General features: G+C 50.0%; 1 protein-coding gene across 14 annotated transcripts in view; it reads left to right on the top strand.

The window, feature by feature from the left end:
* Nucleotides 1-19,113, top strand: part of MTCL1 (microtubule crosslinking factor 1) — a 130,482-nt gene that overhangs the window by 73,400 nt on the left and 37,969 nt on the right. For 5 of the 14 annotated variants that reach the window (XR_015242448.1, XM_086682479.1, XM_086682478.1 and 2 more), the window contains exons 4-8: nt 1,821-1,880; nt 3,057-3,134; nt 7,109-8,446; nt 9,575-9,706; nt 17,917-18,039. Coding sequence is in view for 13 of the 14 variants with exons in the window: in XM_086682479.1 (XP_086538605.1) it covers nt 1,821-1,880; nt 3,057-3,134; nt 7,109-8,446; nt 9,575-9,706; nt 17,917-18,039 (1,731 nt within the window). In the remaining variant the exon portion in view is untranslated. The remainder of the gene's footprint in view (nt 1-1,820; nt 1,881-3,056; nt 3,135-7,108; nt 8,447-9,574; nt 9,707-17,916; nt 18,040-19,113) is intronic. The other 9 variants (XM_086682473.1, XM_086682481.1, XM_086682483.1 and 6 more) reach the window with 6 other exon arrangements.

Here is a 19,113-nt window from a genome sequence, read left to right as displayed (position 1 = left end):
TCAAATCAAAGAAACTCTTCACTTCAGCATGAAGAATCTTGGAAAGCCTACATACTATGGGTGGTAAATCTCAAGCCCTAAGACGGGCTTCACATAACCTGTTGGAGAAAGCTGGTTCTCTTTGTAGTTTGACCCTGCTTTTACCAAAAAGGCTAAAGGAAGTAAAGCTGCTTCTGCAGCTGGGATTTAGAAATAAGCTTCCACACATCCGCCTTGGTTGACCAGGGAGTGCCCACACTCCCTGCTGATTCTGTAACTTTCTCACCCTTCTCTCAATTACCTCCCCCCCCCCTTTAGGCCTCTGGCCTCCGGCCTCCTAAGAGGCTAAGGGGCTGGAATTTTAATTGTTTGATAAATTTCATCCAGTGAAGGGCACTGCCTGGCCATCTGTGAGTGAGGGCACTTTGAATGCAAACAGAACTGAGTTCATTACCGTAGGTCTGACTGTGATGTAAGTGACTCGTGTGAGAGCCTCCTTCCTAGGCTATTTTGGCAGATGGGTTGCAGCAAAGGAATGAAGCAAAGAGGCTCTGAGCACCCTTGAGATGAACTCCCAGATGATCCAAGCATCCAGGTCCACGCCTCAAGGAGGGCAGGGAGACTCCTTCCCAGTCGCAGGCTTACCAGGGTCTGAGTGAAAGCCCCCAAGTCTTTAGCTTTCCAAACTGCCTTCTCCTGACTTGTCTCAGGATTCCGTTAATCTTTTCAGGTTTCACATCCCTCTGTCTCCCCCTAGGATGTTTCTGGCTCTTCCCGCCAGTCCTTGCGGTATTCATACTTTATTTTAGCATACTTTATTTTAGTATTTCAGGCACATATCTTGCCGAAAGCAGGCATAGGTGTACTGCATTGTATGTGAAACTAGGCAGGGACCCAGCCCACTGAAGGACACGGCCAAGGCCACTTCACATGAATAAGTTATGGCCTTACAAGACCTTAAAGATGTAGGGTTAGTCATGAATTGGAGGGGGCTGTGGCTGAAGACTGTTGCATCCTAGATTAGGTGTTCTCCATAAACCTGCACCACCCTTCTCTTCCTTCCTACCACTTTGTTATCTGGCCATTTACCCTTAGGCACTCAGGAAACAGCGTTTAACTTTGATATTAGCCCCAACAAAGCCTAATTAGGAAGGCAGGGCAGCTCCAGAAATACCATGTGTCTATTTCCCAAACTACCTACCTCTCTCCTCTCTTCTTCCCACTGTTACAAATCGTCCAAACCACCCTTCCTTTTCATTAAACTGAATAATTGAAGAATATTCCAAACACAATCATTAGGGTTCAGAGACCTCGCCAGGCTTCTTCTACAGCATTTAAACAGTGACTCTGAGGGGCGCCTGGGTGGATCCGTCGGTTAAGCCTCCAACTTTGGCTCAGGTCATGAGTTCACTGTCTGTGAGTTCGAGCCCCACGCAGGGCTCTGTGCTGTCAGCTCAGAGCCTGGAGCCTGCTTTGGATTCTGTCTCCCTCTCTCTCTGCCCCTCCCCTGCTTGCACTTTTTCCTTGCCTCGCACTCTCTCTCTCTCTCTGTCTCTCAAAAATAAATAAAGATTTACAGAAATAAATAAAGCCTGGAGCCTGCTTCGGATTCTGTCTCCCTCTCTCTTTGCCCCTCCCCTGCTTGCACTCTCTCTCAAAAATAAATAAAGATTTAAGAAACAAATAAATAAACATTGACTCTGAGTGGTTCCTTGATTCCCATGGGAAAAAAGGGACCTCCATCCATTGTGTGTGTCCCCTACCAGTGGGGACAGCGTGTGCCTAGTCCAGCTCCTGCACATGACCTCCCCGTAACAGAATGTCCCTTGGATCTATTTCAGAGTTCCCTGAAAAGAAGAGGCAGCCGGGAAACGTACAAAGAAAAGAAAACCTTGAACCAGGTAAGCAGAAGTATCATTCTAATGTTACACCTCCTCGAGGGGCTGTCACCTCATTTTGAATGGTCTCAAAAGCGTGAGAACATTGCCTTTAAAATATTCAAAGAAACATTACCTGCCAACAAATTTGGACTTGCTCAAAACCTCCATGGGGTGAAAATGTTCTTTCTAAACCACCAACTCCTCCTTTTTTGTTTCTCACACTGATAAGCTGGTGACTTCTTCAAGAAAGACAAGAACAGACTGGCTCTGTGCAAAACATAATTTTGTGTAATTCAGGGCTCTCTGGCAGCATCCACAACTGGTAAAACGTATTTTGGCCGTCAGTCATTCACACAGTAAAATAGGTCAGCTAGTGAGGTGTTGGCTCGTTCATTCATAAGGCATTGTTTTGAACATTGGCTTTTTTGTTTGTTGTTGTTGTTTAACGGGTAAGCTGAACAGTATCTTAAACTGTCCTTACTGAAAGTGAGATGTTCTCGCCAGAAGATGGTAAAAACGTAGCCCTTTCTTTGTACACGGTTTGTGTCCTGCAGAATTTTCTGAGCGGTTCTCAACACAGGCTTTACTGGATTCCTCCCTTCTTTTTTTGAAAAAAAGAAATGCCTCTAGTATGAGGTGTTGGAGAGAACAAAGGCATTCGTGGGGCATCAGCTCCCTGAGTTATCGGAGCAAGTAGTAATTAGAGAGACTCAAGAAGTCCGGGTAACTGAGAGCTCCGTTGACCTGCCCCGTGAACTCCACTCTTGATTCCCTTTGGTTTTGCCATTATCCAAACTCACTGATGCCCAGAATGTCCTTCACAGAGGACTGGGCCGTGTGAACAGCAGGAATGCCAAAGATTAACCTTTCTCTCCTGCCCTCTCTCCTCCCCTGACCTCACTTTGGCATCCACTAGTAACAGGGAAAGTAAAATCTGCAGTCCCTGTGCTGGGTGCTTGGAGTGTCCCGGGCCTTGAGTGTGCTTCAGCTCCCTGGCTCTTGAGCAGGGAAGATCTCCCTTCAAAGGGTAACAGCTTCCCTGCTACGGAACATAGCACTGCCTTCACCTGTGGGTAACCCAGGCTGTGAACGGCCGTCACTGCCTCTCAGGAGTGTCTGAGAAATATTCCGGGCACCGGGAATGCGTTACGTTCCCCCTCCGCCCGCGGTACCATTGAGAAAGGAGTTTCTGTCCAGCAGAGCGGTGGAACCGAGCGCCTTGGAAACTGCAGGTCTGCAGCCAAAACTCAAAGGAAACCGGCACCCCGGCGCAAGGTAGGAACGTGAGTAGTCAGCGCTTGGGGTGCTGGCTAGACGTCAGACTTGCAAGCCAAAGAATATATACCCAGAGCGATATATTTTTGTTGCTTGACAAGGCCTTTCCAGCTGCTGCTGCTGCTGGTGGTGGTGGTGGTCCCGTGTGTGTCTTCCCCTCCGTCCCGTGCTTGCCTTCTCTGCCTGCCACAGGACCTGTGTCGTGTGGAAAGCGTGACTGGACCTTCTGCTCTCATACTGCGTTCCTGGAGCTATCTGATGGTCTCTTGAAACCAGAGCTTGATACCCTTCAGCTTAGGATTCAGCCTAGACCCCTCCCCCAGAATGCTGGCAGAGTCTTAGAAAGTGTATGGTTACGAGATAAGATGGGGGGACCCAGCCTCCTGCTGCTCTAGCTGAGGCTGTGATTCCCCATCTTATGAGAAGGAGTGGCTCCGTGCCCCCAGAAGAGGTGAAGCCCAGCTCCCTGCTCCCCCCTCCCCCGCTCAATGGGAACCAGCAGGCGCAGAGCCTAGCTCCAGCCGCCTGGACCCGAGGGAGCAAGTCTGACCCTTTTGCTAAACACACACACTCCCTTGGCTTCAGAGATTGTCTTTCTTTGGAAAACTGCTTTGGCATCGGTCGCAGGCCTGGTAGTGCATGGGCGTTGGGTAGAAATGGCAGCATGCTTTAATCGTGTTAGAATTCCCGGGGTGTGTGTGTGTGTGTGTGTGTGTGTGTGTAGTTTCTGTCTTTAAGGAACAAGAAGATTTTTTTTGGATACTTTATCAATCAGGTAATCTACCAATCAGACCCTCCTTAGGGTATGTCATAGAATCTTCTTCTTTAACTGACTGGGGTCTAGGTTCAAGAAAAAGGAGGGGAATGGTTTTGGTTTCAGTCAGATTTGTGGGTCATGGTGGGCAGGGGAAAGGGGGTGTGAGGTTTAAGGTTTCCAGAAATCGAGGTGATGTGAAGGCTCTTTGGGACTTTCTACACTAAGCATTTAGAGTTGAGCATTTCCGAACCCTTGGGGAAGACCCGGGTTGCGTGCGCCTCTCAGAGATCTTACCCCTTTCCTCAGTTTCTCGGTTCAACTTTTGGGGGAAGACCCTCAGGGAAGATCACGTGAGACTTTCAGATTTTGGTCTGAGACAAAAACTTCCTGAGCTGTGCAGGTCACCTTGCCCCTTATCCCCACGTTTCAGGCCTGGCCTCCACCGTACCGAGGCCTCACCAGCTGCAGGTTTCCACAGAAGTGGCGTCAGGGCATGGGTCACAGCAGGGGGTCTTGCCCCTCCTTGGGTCTGCCCAGGCTCAAGGTGGGCAGATGGTGGGGTTCCCTTGAGGCTGGTGACACTCTCTTCCATGATATCAGCTGCCGCTTTCAGGCACAAAAGGTGAATTTCTCTGGTTCAAGGTGGAGATGGGGTCATTTAAGGGCAAAGGACACACACTGGCTACCAAGTTAATGCTGGGGCTGAGGGCACTGCGATGCCTTCCTATCCTAGGCTTTCACTCCCAAACTAAACCATTTACAAAGCGTTGACCATCTGTCTCCACTGGTATGTGCGTTTGCGTATTAAAACTCCATTCCTTCATGTGAACAGCAGAGACCTCTCTGTGTATTTGGATGCATAGATTTCTTGCAAATCTATGTTTATCAAATAATTGAAAGGGTGCTTTTGATCTGCTTTCAAAAGTTTTAAGAAGCTGGGGTCATTTAAAAGTAACATGCCCATTTCTGGTGCAGAGTAGATTCTCAACGTTCACTGAAAGAATGAATGAATCCACAAATAAGCATGCTTTTATCCTTAGTATTAGAATTAAAAACAATGTCTTTTACAGCCTATGTGTTCTATGCAGGCCCTTTAAAATAGATCTCTTGTTACCCCAGCAGTGATGATAATCCATTTTGCTCAGTATGAGTGGGCAGACAGCTTTATTACCAGTTGGTCACAAAAACCCTTTTCATGTCTGCTTGACCAAAACCAAACCAAATCCTTAGTGTATTGGGTTCTTAGAGCACAAATACCGTACTCTCCTGTCAGTGACATTTGCATTATTCTCCTAATGCACAAAGAAGACAAAAGCCAGAGTTACTGACCCATTTTTCCAATATTAATTACTCTTCAGACAAAGAGGAAAGGTAATTTCAGGGTGCTACTATGTACAATTTGTGCAGTACGTTATCCCGTTTGACCTTCACAATGACCTTGTCATTGAGTGAGGATCTTGCTTTAGGCATAAGGAGACAGATTCACCAGGGCTCTGTGATCAGCCCACGGTGTCATGGACAGAAGGGGCAGAAGTGGAACCCACTTCTGGCAGGACTGATTTACCCTTTGCTCAAAGGGTGGCAGTGAGAGCCTGTCCCTCCAAAGGCACCCAGGGAGCACCAGGGCCTGCTCTCCATATGGCACTGGCTCACAGATTGGCCTTAGATTTTTCCTGAGTCTTCCCTGTCGCATCAGGGTTGTTTTTTTTTTTCCTTCCATGATCTTGGGGTGCAGGAGGAGGGATCTAGGCAGGGTAAAAGGAAGACAGGAGGCACCAATGTGGCTATTTCTGTATCTTACTGCCCAAGGGTGAGCGTGTGGCAAGAACATGGCAGAGAAGGAGTGTGAAAGCTGCATCTAACTCCACTAGACGATTTGAGCACAAAACAATGATCTAAAAGTTCGTTCTCCCCAAGAGGGTTGACGTATTCTAGAGATTGGTTTGATGACTCTCCTTCTCCTGGGGCGGATGGAGTATGGCTACCATGGACCATGTTGTTGAGACTCTCGGGGTGATGGGGAAGCCTTTGCTGAAGTCTTTGCCCCCACGGCAGTCTTTTGAAACTTCTGGTAGCCAAACAGGAATGATTCATGAAATTGGTCATTTTTCCCATTCGCTGGACGTGCCTAGTAAAACATTTGTGCAGGCCTGTATCAGAGCTCATGTAGTTCCGAGGCATTGAGATCTGCATTGAGAAGGCACAATCAACTTTCCAAATGGTTCAAAACGTGCCTTCTGGACCTCAACCGCACAGTGAGGGCTTTCAGCAGCAGAGAGTCTGCTTCAGGGACCCTCCAGAATCTTCTACCAGTGAGAACCACTTCTCCAGTTTTGGAACACTTAACTCCACCCTTGGGTTTCTGAGTTTAATTTCCTGCTGTGTTACAGCAAGTGAAGGGAGCGGAACAGAACAAAAGTTCTGATGTTGCCCTTGCCTGGTGAAAGGTTGTGAGTAACCCAGGTGTTAGGTCTGCAACCACAATTCATCCTAACCACGTGGTACTTGCTCCACACCTCGACTTCCAAAACCGCCTCCTGCCTATCATCCTGTGTTGTCATCCTTCTGTCATCCTTGTGATATGGTGGGGGTGGGGACACGAGGGCAGGAGTAGAGCTGAATTGCCACGTCTCAGGGTCTCAGCAAATCCATAGAATGCAGGGCTCTGACTAGGACCTCTCTGTCCTGGTAATACCTGTGGATTGCTGGCCACTGTAGATGAGGGAGGTCCACACTGTGGAGGAAGTGAGTGGCAACACGTGGAAGTAGCTACCGAAGCCTGTCTGCTACACCGGGCTTAGTGAGGGGTTCTGGCCTCTCTCACCGGTGCTCGCGATTAGTCGGATTGGACCCACAAAATAAGGACGAACCTTTGTGCTGCTAACAGACACTGGGTTTCATTCTGTTTTCTGCCCTCTTCACTCATCACCTGTGTGATGGATTCCATGTGCATGTTTCCCCCCAAATGAATCGTTTGGTTTCTTTGGTTTCTGTGAGAAAGCAACAGACCGAAGGCCTTTGCGGTGTCCCCTACGTGAAGGCCTGGGCTCACCTCGGCTTTGTCGGCTCCTTCTACCTGTAACTCGACGCACTGACAGAAAGATGGTTGTTTTGTGTTTGTGTGCGCGTCGGGGGCGAGGTGCAAGGGAAATCATCAAAAACACGAACATTTGGTATTTTCAAATAACCCTTCTCTCGGGCTGTTCTCTCCTGGCAGGATGACAGTGCCGATTTGAAGTGCCAGCTTCAGTTTGCCAAAGAGGAAGGCTCCCTGATGCGTAAAAAGATGGCCAAGCTGGGGAGGGAGAAGGACGAGCTGGAACAGGAGCTCCAGAAGTACAAGGCCGTCTACGGTGACGTGGACAGCCCTCTCCCCACGGGGGAAGCGGGCGGGCCGCCCAGCACCAGGGAGGCCGAGCTGAAGCTGCGACTCAAGTTGGTTGAGGAAGAAGCCAACATCTTAGGCCGCAAGATCGTGGAGCTGGAGGTGGAGAACCGAGGCCTCAAAGCAGAAATGGAGGACCTGCGGGTCCAGTATGAGCGAGAGGGTGCGGGCCGGGACCACGCCCCAAGCATTCCTACCTCACCCTTCGGCGACTCCCTGGAGTCCTCGACGGAGCTCCGCAGGCACCTGCAGTTTGTGCAGGAGGAAGCGGAGCTGCTCCGGAGGTCCATATCCGAGATCGAAGACCACAACCGGCAGCTGACCCATGAGCTGAGCAAGGTCAAGTTTGAGCCCCGGCCGGAGCCCGGGTGGCTGGCGGACGGCACAGGCAAGGGCGTGGGCAGCGGGGCACCTCTGCAGGAGGAGCTGAAGTCAGCCCGGCTGCAGATCAACGAGCTAAGCGGGAAGGTGCTGAAACTGCAGTATGAGAACCGGGTGCTCCTGTCCAACGTGCAGCGCTACGACCTGGCCGCCCACCTGGGCCTGCGTGCCCCAAGCCCCCGGGACAGTGACGCGGACAGCGACCAGGGCAAGAAGGAGAGCGACGGGGAGGAAGGCCGCCAGCCCCAGCCCAAACGGGAAGGCCCTATCGGCGGCGAGAGCGACTCAGAGGACATGTGCGAGAAGACGTCGGGCTTTGGCAGCGGGAAGCCGTCAGAGGCGAGCGATCCGTGTCCAGCCGAGCTCCTGAGGGCCAGGGAGGACACCGAGTGCCTGGCGAGCATAAAGCACGAGGCCGAGCGCCTCGAGCGGACCGTGGAGCGCCTCATCACAGACACCGCCGGCTTCGGGGACGACGTGGGGCTGCAGGGCGGTGGCGAGGCCTCGCCGGGGTCTGGCATCCAGGGGGCAGGGGAGATGGGCGAGGGGGGCAGGAAGGAGCCCCCGCTGCTGGGGACCATCAACTCGAGGATGAAGGCTTTCAGGAAGGAGCTGCAGGCCTTCCTGGAGCAGGTGAACCGGATCGGGGACGGCCTGAGGGAGCGCCTGGAGGGCCTGTCCCCCCTGCCCCACCTCACGGAGTCTTCCAGCTTTCTCTCCACTGTGACCTCTGTATCCCGGGACTCCCCCGTCGGGAACCTGGGCAAGGAGCTGGTCCCGGACCTGCAGGTAAGGGGGCTCCTGGCTCTGCCTCCCTGCTCCGTTTTGCTCTTCCTCCTTCTCGCTGGCATTGCTGCACTTGAACTCATTCTGCTCACGGCTGCTTGGTTATGATTTCAAACCTGCATTGTACTAAAGCCTCAAGTGTCAACCAAATCCTTTCTATTGGCTGGGTTTCTTTTCTTTTTTTTTCTTTTTTTTTTTTAGTTTTCTTTGATTTCCTTGTTTCTTTTTCCTTTTTCCGCTCTTTTTTTTTTTTCTTTTTTAAACTGCGCCGCTGCTCTTGGCTTAGAGGCCCTCCCTCATGACACAAGGCTCACCCCAATGGAAGCGATAGGGATCGACGCAGTCCGTCCTTTCTCCTTTTTTTTGGTGTCTCAAACGACCAGCTGTCCCGATGAAGAAGCAGAGGAGTTTAAAAACAAAGTACAAACTCATTTCACAGTCAGGATACTTAGCAGACTCGCTCAGGAGCGTTTGCATCCCTGCTTGGGTTGATTGCTGGAGGGACACAGTACAGTTCTGCAAAGCCCTAGGCAGCCAGGCCCAGCGGCTCCTGCTGGAAGATGAGCCAGAGTGGGGAGAGGAGCCGGCCTCCGGGAGAAGGATGGCTCTGATGGAGAAAGTCGCTGCCCTCCGTGAGCCGAGGGTATGGCGGAGTGGAGTGGCCTTCCAAGGACTGCTTTCCTATGCATCGCCCTTGGGTGCATGACCCAGCTGCCTCCTGGATTATGGCTTTTGCTGCTCGACCACAAGCGAGGAAGGAGGAGCCTTGTTTCCGTATCCTTCGTGGGTGTGTGCTTGCAGTTCAGTCTGATTCACGCATCCCCATTGCATGCGCCTCATAACCAGTGTTCTGCCTTCTTCCCCCCTCTGTTTCTCTTTTTGCTTTCCAGATCTCTCGCCCATCGTCTTGCGCATCCCCATTTTGGCTCTGTCCTCGTCACTCTTGTACGGCGCTGTGTCTGTTCATGCTTTTCCTCGTCTGGTGGTGGTTTCAGTTGTCTGCCTTGCCCACTTTTGTTTTCTCGAGCCCCACTCCCTGCCCCCCCCACCACCACGCCCTTCCCCTTTGTTGTTTATTTAAAATTCAAAACCAAACCAAAGCAAACCAAATCCCTCCCATGCACCTAACAGTCCAAACTGAGAGGTCAGCCGGAGTGGCAGCCGGGTCAGGAACGCGGGGAAGAGCCGGAACAGCTGCACCGCCGGGCTGATGGGGACGCTGGGAGCTGCCAGCAGGCAGGCCAGAGCTACTTCAGTCTAGAGGTCAGCACCCCCTGCCCTCCCGCCCCTCCTTTTGCTGTGTGGCTGGCTGTGTGATGTTTCCTCCCTGGGTCCAAGGCCCTTAGGGGATGTGGTGGGCTGAGATGGAACGAGGCAGGACTCCCGGGTACTCAAACCATTGCATGCAAATGGAAGACAAGGGTCTGCACAGGGTGAATGCCAGCGGACTGCCAGCACCCGGGTCCGACGGCCATCGTCCCGCCCACGGGCGCCAGGAGCTTTAGCAAAACATAGGAGACTGATTGGTGAGTGTTCCGTAGCTTTGTGTCAAACAGTAGAAAAAGCAGGCATGAAAACCAAGCACTGTGTTGGCTGGTGTAGAGGAAACTGTCCTTCCCTGTGTCTCATGTGGCCTGTCCTGTAGTTTCTGGTGACAGTGCTCCAGCCGGTGAGCAGAAGCAGGGAGTGCGCTCCCGGCCTGGGGGCTCTTCAGCAGGCTCTGTTGCCATGGTAACCTCTTGTCAACAAAGCTCCCAGACACCCTAGATGCTCCATCGCGCGAAACAGTTGTCAGCCGTCCTGTTGGTGAAAGCTCTTCCTGCCAAGTAATTCCACCCAGGACAGGGAGACAGGTGTCCCCGAGGAATGACTCGGCTGGCTCCGGTACTGCTGGTCAGGGTGGGTGATTGCAGGAATAGAGCATCCTGCTCCACATTAGGAAAGGTCTAGCTGAAGAGGCTTCATTTCCCAGCCCCAGCAGGGATGTTACTGCTCAGCTCTAAGACATCCCGGTGGCTCCCAAACAGCAGAGGTGACAAAGACAGGGGATTCACTCCTGGAAGCACACTGAAGCTCACTCAGCAAAAGAGTCAGGCATTTGACTACGAAGGGATGCTCACAGAGGCACTTGGGGTAGAGCAGCACCTGTGCCCTTGAGCTCAGCTTGCAGCCAGCGCCTTGGTTAGCTGCGGGTCCTGACATCACAGGTCGGCGCACGGGGCTGCTGGCTTACCCAGAGCTGAGCTCACGTATCTCTGGTCTGGGCTTTTCCCCTGTCCTGTAAGAGTAAGTCACATCCCTACCCTCATTGATTTGGGCGTACGGTAACACATTTAAATTGCCCTTGAAAGGCTTCCATGAAAACAAAAACAGTTTTCGGAAATATCCTGTGTAGTCCCACCATTCTTATATTATTTGGCAGAGGCCCAGCTTGTCCGAGAAGGTAGCATCCAGGTCCTTGCCCCAGAGGGAAGAATGTAACTATGAGTCACACAGAGCTGTGACAAGGAGGCAGCCCGCAAGCTGAGGGCCGAGCACACGTCAGGGCCAAGCTCCCAGAAAGCAAGCAGGAGCCCAGTGTGCTGTGCGGAGCCTCCACAGACGATCACAGGTACCCTGGGCCTTCCCGGCTGGAAGAACGAGCATCTGTAATTTAGAAAACGTTTTCTGGACACTGTCTTTGGGCCTGGAGTTGGGCATATATCGCAGCATATCATTTCTAGTGTGTTTCATTCCAAAATTGCAGGTAAGATGTCCCTAGGTTTTATACCAAAAGTGAAAGCAAACACCACCTATTTGGGGGTTTCCCCAAATACAGATTTAGTGATTGTTGTGTCTTATAACTCTGCAACTTTCACGGTAAGCCCCTTTGATCGGCCTGTGCCCCACACAGGGTCTTTATCTGAGAATGCTGCTTTGCTTGAGCAGTAGCAACCTCACAATTGTGTACATTTCAGAAGAACTGAATGATTCCTCTCCAGGATGGAACCCTCAGGAAGACACATTTCCTAGTCCGCAGTTAACACTGTACCACTAGCTCTTTCTAGCAGGGAGGTCACGCTGTGCTGGAATCCAGTCTGGCACGGGCATCAGGATCCCTGGGCTCAAGCTCAGCTTTGTCCGTTACTAGCTCTTTCGCAAGCAAGTCTCAGCCTCTTGTTTTCTCATCTGTGAAATGGGAAGAGAAATACTGTTCCCTCTGACTCACGTGATTACTCGTAGATTCTCAGAGCCGATGAGCTATTGAGAAAGTACCCTGAAAAGCGCTGGACGCTCTGTAAATATAAAGTGTGGCTATGGATAAAGAGGGAAATATGCCCTGCCACTGAAGATGGCCAGGTGGGAAGGGGTGTCACAGCTGCCCTAGTTGTGGTTCCAGTGTCCTCTGCCCCCCCCGGAGCGCAGATTTTTTACTGGCTGCTTCCTGATGCTGTACCAGCATAGCTCCGGCTAAACAAGGCAGCCCCACGCTCTCTGATCGCTGTTTGAGGATAACTGCAGCTTCCTCCTCGTTTAACATTCAAGGCACGTCACACGCCGCCTTGCTTAGTTAAACTCTGAGGAAATGTTGCTTAATGCCGGGGCGTCGAGAAGCTTCCCCATTGCCTGCCATACACACACATGGCATTGTGTAGCTTTGGAAACCAGCAACTTTGGGGAGAGGAAAATACTGTGTTGAATCAAACTGAGTGTTGTGCGAAAATAAACCTCCGTGAGAGACAGATTAGCAGAGTTAGCTGGTGCCACGTGGTGACTTAGGATCCCTGCACAATAGAGCTCAGGAGGGAATGTCGGATCTTCAGGCTAAGGGCCTCATTCTGCACGATAGAGCTCAGGAGGGAATGTCGGATCTCAGGCTAAGGTGTGAGAAAATCAAGGTCTGAGAGTGAGGTGGCTTGCCAGGAAGTCCCCGGGTGTTTGGTGCTCAAGGTGGGGCGGGTCCCGAAGGGACTCCTCAGGCCTGGTTCAGCCCTCTCCCCACCCTGACATGGGGGGGCGCTGCTCACAAGAGCTCCATCTCCTGTGGAGGATGTTCTGAAACCCAGATCGCTGGGGTGAGTGACGGCACACCTAGTTCTCTTGCCATGCATGGTATGTTGCCTCCTTTACACATCTGCCCAGTTTCCTTTCATTTTATAAATTTTGATGAGAAAGGGAAAAAGCTCATCGTGAAAGGCAAGGCCCAGGCAGCATCATTTCCTAGAAGGGGGAATAGTATTAATCGGGATTGTTCTGACTATTCACTAAGGCATTTCAGACGGAAGATTCAGTTATATATGTGCAAACACATTGTATTTTAAAGTATTTTTTTAAAAGATAAAACCTATTCTATGACCGCTTTGATAGCTCTGTCATTTTTCCTTTTATGAGAAGAACCCAACATAGACTGTCTGTAGAGTCGGGGTCTTGAGAGAGCTGCTGTGTCCCTGGGGTGGATGTCACCCTAACAGACTGCTTAGTTTGGTCTTCGAATATGACACTGGGCTAAAGAATTGTACAGTGGACAATGCTAGACGTAGAACTCTTAAAAGCCTTCTAATGAAAACATCCCCCGATCCGTGGCCCGCAACCTCTTTCCCGTGAGGCTGTCATGAAACGGTACACAGAGCTCCTGTCCGTGAGCAGGGCAGCCCGACCCACCCAGAAGCATCTCCCGGTGAAGATTCATGCAGGCCGTCAGTGTGACAGTGCACAATGCCCCCATAAGTGCAGAAAAGGCGAACCCAGACACTTCTGTCTAGAACGAGGCCAAGACTGAGGCCGGCGTGCCTCGAGGAGTTGTCTCACTTCCTCTTACGTCGCCTTTGAAATTACCGTCTGTGCAAGCCGATTACTACTATACTTGCATGAATTTCCTTTAGCTCTTTGGGGGGGGGGGGAGCTGATCGGATACCTGCTATCAATAGCTTAAAAAAGGCAGGGGGTGGGGGGGGGCAGAAACTTTCTGTGTTTAAGCTGAAGTTTTTTTTAAAAATGGATCCATTCTTCAGGCTCCATTTGTGAAATGCCTTCCATGTTATTTGCCTTGTAGATTTTCATATTTGGGGTTAGAGAAGAGAAGACGCATTCTTATTTTGGCAGATGTGGGTATTTGGGCCGGGTTGAACCACCTACTACCAGAACTACCACCGGCAGCAGCAGTAACCCCAAGAAGGAGAAAAAGAAAAGCTATATTCTCACACTGTTGCATTTCGGGACATGACGAGTCTGTCACTAGGTGACAACAAATAGAAGGCCTGCCTCGCAGATGGTGCACACTCTAATCTTAGGAGGGGACGGGAACATCCACACCCAGCACTCTTAAAACGATCACAGGCAGAGAAAGCTGAAGCCAGAACCCACTAATACCCACTAACCCATTCATGCAGGCACGCCAAAATTCACAGCTCAGAAGGACGGATATTCCTCGTACCTATTCATCTCAGTACATGTTAGCTCGGTTCTCCCACTGCGCACCAGATTTGTCCCCTGACTTTGCTCCCTGTGGCTCCCGACAAACCTGCTGAGAGAGTCCCACTTGTTAAGAGAGAACAACGTATAGAATATGCAGCTCGGAATGTGTGGGGCGCCTTAAAAATAGTTCTGAATGAGAAGTGGCCGAGCATGGGCACTGGTCTGGTCACATTTCAGATATAAATGAAACCAAGCCCGTGGCCCAGAGGATTGAGTTTCTAGAGCAGGAATCTCAAAGGGCTCTCTTCCCCAACTCCTCCTTTGATCCCTTAGTCAACGACACACATGAAGCATTTGTGACCCCTTATGCCCCAGCTGTGAAATACCAGCCACAATGGATAAAATGACATGGGGGTCTTACGCCAAGTATATGCACACATGTGCTGACTTCATCTATGGCTTTTGGAAGAAGCAGTAACAAAACTGGCCAGAACAAAATGGAACTCACCAGAAAATGAAGTCCTCGTGGTAGAGGTGGAATAGAGTCCTAATATTTAAGTAGCATTGCTAGTATTAAAGTCTCTATAATGAGAAGCATTCCTACTTTTTATTTTTTTTTTTTTTGCTTCGAGATAATGCAAGTATCTTCTTAAGTGTGGAAAGTGATTTATAAGCCACTTTCTCTAAAGACGTCCAGGAGATGAGCAGTATACATTGGTGTGGACTCAGCCATATGGGGGAAAGTGTGGACGGTGGGTTTCAAAACACTGCCAGGGAAGGTAGCTGTGATGTCAAGGTTGATACGTCTCCATAGCCTTGGCACCAAGTGAGGGTGGTATTTGTTTCAATAGACTGCCTTCACAGAGAGCTCCAGACAAATTTGTTGGATGTATAATCAGGACCTTAGGTAAGTGGGCAAAGGATAGGTTTTAGAATGAACACTTTGGGAACTGGGTGATGAAGTATTTATTTTCTAGAGATCTAGGTGTTATGTGAACACTTCCTCCAAATGTATGTGGCTGGATGCAGTCGTGTGACGGTAGAATAATTCTGGACCGAAACTTTGACGGTAGAATAATTCTGGACCGAAACTTTGACCAGAGCATGTTTGTACTTTGTTTTTTGTAATTTGGAGTGACAGCATCCCAGCTAGGAACAGTTAGCTGTCAGTAGGAGTTTTAAGATTCCATTAGCAAAAATGGACAGTAAAGAAAAATAAAACTTCTAACAGACGAAGAGGACTGAGTTTCCGTTGTTGACTATACTCCACAGATGACACAGAGCCACTGTAGATAAATCGGATGCCCCAGAGAAACAATGTCATAGGACATCACGGGTCCTTTTCTGTGACACTTCAAAGATGTGGCTCCAACAGAGGGACACATTTTTAATCAAACAATGCTGAAGTATGAGGCTCATATATTTGTTTGAAATAAAAACAGTGTAGGGGCAACTGGGTGGCTCAGTTGGTTAAACGTCTGACTCTTGATTTCGGCTCAGGTCGTAAGTGCACAGTTCATGAGTTCCAACCCCACATCGGACTCTGTGCTGACAGTGTAGAACTTGCTTGGGATTCTCTCTCTGCCCCTCCCCTACTCTCTCTCTCTCTCTAAAAAATAAATAAACAAAAAAAAGTTTATGTACATTATTTATTAAAATTTTTTTTTGGGGCGCCTGGGTGGCGTAGTCGGTTAAGCGTCCGACTTCAGCCAGGTCACGATCTCGCGGTCCGTGAGTTCGAGCCCCGCGTCAGGCTCTGGGCTGATGGCTCGGAGCCCGGAGCCTGTTTCCGATTCTGTGTCTCCCTCTCTCTCTGCCCCTCCCCCGTTCATGCTCTGTCTCTCTCTGTGCCAAAAATAAATAAAAAACATTGAAAAAAAAAATTAAAAAAAAAATTTTTTTTTAATGTTTATTTATTTTTGAGAGAGAGAGAGACAGAGCACGAGTGGGGAGGGGCAGAGACAGAGAGGGAGACACAGAATCCAAAACAGGCTCCAGTCTCTGAGCATTCAGCACAGAGACCAACGCAGGGCTCAAACTCGGGAATGGTGAGATCATGACTTGAGCTCAAGTCGGACGCTTAACCAACTGAGCCACCCAGGCGCCCCGTACATGACTTATTAAGATTAAAACCAAACTAACTAGTTTGGTTTAATACTATAGAAACTAAACTAACAGATACTTGATTTTCTTAAAAGGGTTGATTAGGATGCCTATTTCAACATCTAATAATATTGAGCTTCAGGCTAGTATTAGATGTATCAAAACATGGAGGATGTTTACATTTTAAATGTATAGACTAATGAGTAACTGAAAAGTAAAGCTGGGAGGAGAGTAGCCTGGGTCACCTGAAAGCACTCCTGTGCAAAATACCTAAACTGTCAGAAGGGATACCCCATGAGGGCAGAGATTTGGGGCAGCTTTATTTACTCCTAAATCCCCAGTACACTGCCAAGCACTACAGGTGCTCAGTAAATATTTGTTGAATAAAGTGCATAAAGTAGGGGCGCCTGGGTGGCTCAGTCAGTTAAGCGTCCAACTTCGGCTCAGGTCATGGTCTCACGGTTTGTGAGTTTGAGCCCCATGTCAGGCTCTGTGCTGACAGCTCAGAGCCTGGAGCCTGCTCAGATTCTGTGTCTCCCTCTCTCTCTGCTCCTCACTCACTCGTGCTCTGCCTCTCTCTCTTTCTCTCTCAAGAGAGTTTTAAATAAACGTTAAAAAAAAATTTTAAGTGCTGCATAAAGAATAAAATGCCATTTTAAATATGTAGCTGAATTCCCAAGAAATTTGGGGAAATCTTCAAGGGGTGGAACTGATTTCGGAAGAGAACATTAGAGCAGTCTCTGGCTTTTGGGTGAGCTTGTTAGGGGGATAGTTGCCAGAATTGATTGGTAAGCCAGAGTCTTGGGTTTTAATAGCTGCATGGGGACAGGACACAGGGCCTTGGGTCCAACACAGGCAGAGAAAGCAATGAACCAGGGCTCCAAAGGGCTGCACATTGTGTAAGTCTCAATTGGAGAGACATCTGCCTGCTGGTAGAGGGAAGCTTATCGACCAGCATGAAGTCTCCCTCACATAACCATAATGAGAGCCAGCCTCGCCAAGATTAGGCTTTGAACTGATTGTCACCCAGTGGCCTAGGAATCCCCAAGGAAAGGAAAGTTTATGTTCTGTTGCTGGCTTCCGCGCACACACACACACACACACACACACACACACCATCTGGAGGCACATGGTCAACCCAGGTTAATACAAGATCATAGCTAACCCCCCCACTGATTTTAATGTAACTGTTTCCATCTCTAAAAAAAAAAAAAAATACAGTTTCTTTCAAAAATCGTAGCTTTGATTTCTCTATCGTTGCCATTTGGACACAAAAGATAGGCTGTACCAGTAGGTAGACATTACCAATGAGAAGCATGAAAAAAAAAACGATTCCTTTGACTATTTTTAACCTAAAATGTAATAAGCAGAACTTTGTGCAGTTCCTTGTAGGCACTGTGTGCAACTGAAAAGGCTGAGACGGTGTTTCTGGGCACCCCCACCCCAGTTATCCTGAGCATCCAGCCTACCGCTGCCCAGGAAAGAAAAAGGCATTCTGGACTGAGCACAAAAATCTCTACTAACAAAGCGTATGAGCAAATTAATTATGCAGCTTAGAACGAACCCGGGCAGTGAATCTCAGAGACCGACTCATGTGAGGTGGTCACGTTTGACTCGATCAGAGTTGCCAGCTCTGACCGCCCCGGCATTTTGAAAAGCCGCTGTGGTAGCAGAGACTAATTGGGTCTCAGCCTGGTTGGTGGGTACCATGGTGGTTGAAGTTCGGGTCACAGGCACCGCGATGCACCTGTCTCCCAGGAGAGAGATGAGGGCGTCCCGGCTTCCGTCACAGACGACACAAGAGCCCAGGGCAGGATCTTGGGGGAGCTGCCCCAGACTCACTCCCCTGCTGCAGCGCCCGCACGTGCTGTGTCGCTCCGTGTGTGTCCCCGGTTTGTGCAGATGTGTGTCCTGCGTCTTCACGTCAGGCAGAGTCCTCGCGTCCACTAAACCCCTTCCTTTATCCCACCGATCAGCTCAGGGGCCCCCCTGTTTTACCTGAACAGAGTGTATCGCTAGAAGAGCTGCAGGGTCAGCTTGCACAGGCGGCCAGACTGCATCAAGAGGAGACAGAGAAATTTACAGACAGGATTCGTAAGGTAAATATGTAACGCGATTTCAGCACAACCAGGTCTCCGCAGCCCCTGGAGGCAGATGGCAGGATGTATTTGAGAGAAAGCTGTCGTGCACAGGCTCCTGGACTCACGGGGCTGGAGGATCCTCCACTGAGCGGCCCCTCAGACGTCTCATAAAGAGAACTGTCTGCCTTTCTCTTCTAGAACGTGCTTTGACTGTATTTAGGCTGTGGTCTGCGGGAAGTTCTTCCGAACATCGAATCTACCTTTTCCTGCAGCCACGGCCAGCAAAGGAAAATCAAATAAGGGCCTTCATGCATCTGGACATGAAAAATGTGTCCATAACTTTTGTTGCCCCGCAGATTGTAAGCTTTCTCGATGTGGTAAGCTTTCTGGTAGAAACTTTAGCAGCTCACCCTAAATGGTTGTCTTCAAAAACCTGCCATTAATTGAGCTGCGGCCTCATTAACTCTTCTAACTATTTTAGAATAACCTGGCTAATCATCCTTTATCTGTTAAATCCGTTACCAGAGTTGCTAAGAGAAAGGATTAGCAGACACGGGCACTTATTTCCTAAATAACTTACTTTCCCTTTTTTTTTTTTTTTTTTTTAACTGCACCAAAAATCATGTTTGAGAAGTGAGTCCATCCTGGAGATGCTAATAGCAAAATGGCAGGGTCCTGGGTGTGCCTCATACTTGGATTCAGGGTAGAGGAGTGTGTTGCAGCTTGGAGGGGGTGAGAGGTCATCCAGGCTTGTTCAGAGGGAAAGGAACAGTTTTTCCTAACATGTCCCGAGGGCAGAGGACCGACCCTGAGACTTGAGAAGTGCTTGGCGTCATGGGACGGGCAGAGGCAGCCAGGACGTTGGGGAAGTCAGAGTCTGGGAAGGAATGTTGGCAGGAGGCTGCAGAATAGTGGACAGAACAGCCCCCCCCCCAGCCGCCCACCCCCCCCCCCCCCGCCCTCACCGGCCTCCATTGACTAACACTCTAGAACCTCTGGCGTACCTGCCCTGAGCTAGGTGCTCTGCACATCCCGAGTTAGCTTCGCTTTGCGGCCCAGGGTGCTGAAGCCTCCCCAGTCGGTCGATGGCCT

Source organism: Puma concolor, chromosome D3 (assembly GCF_028749965.1).
Source record: "Puma concolor isolate L17-30 chromosome D3, mPumCon1.1.hap2, whole genome shotgun sequence".
Classification (NCBI taxonomy): Eukaryota; Metazoa; Chordata; class Mammalia; order Carnivora; family Felidae; genus Puma; species Puma concolor.
Note: the sequence above shows the minus strand (reverse complement) of the source record. Positions and strands in the feature narration are given on the sequence as shown.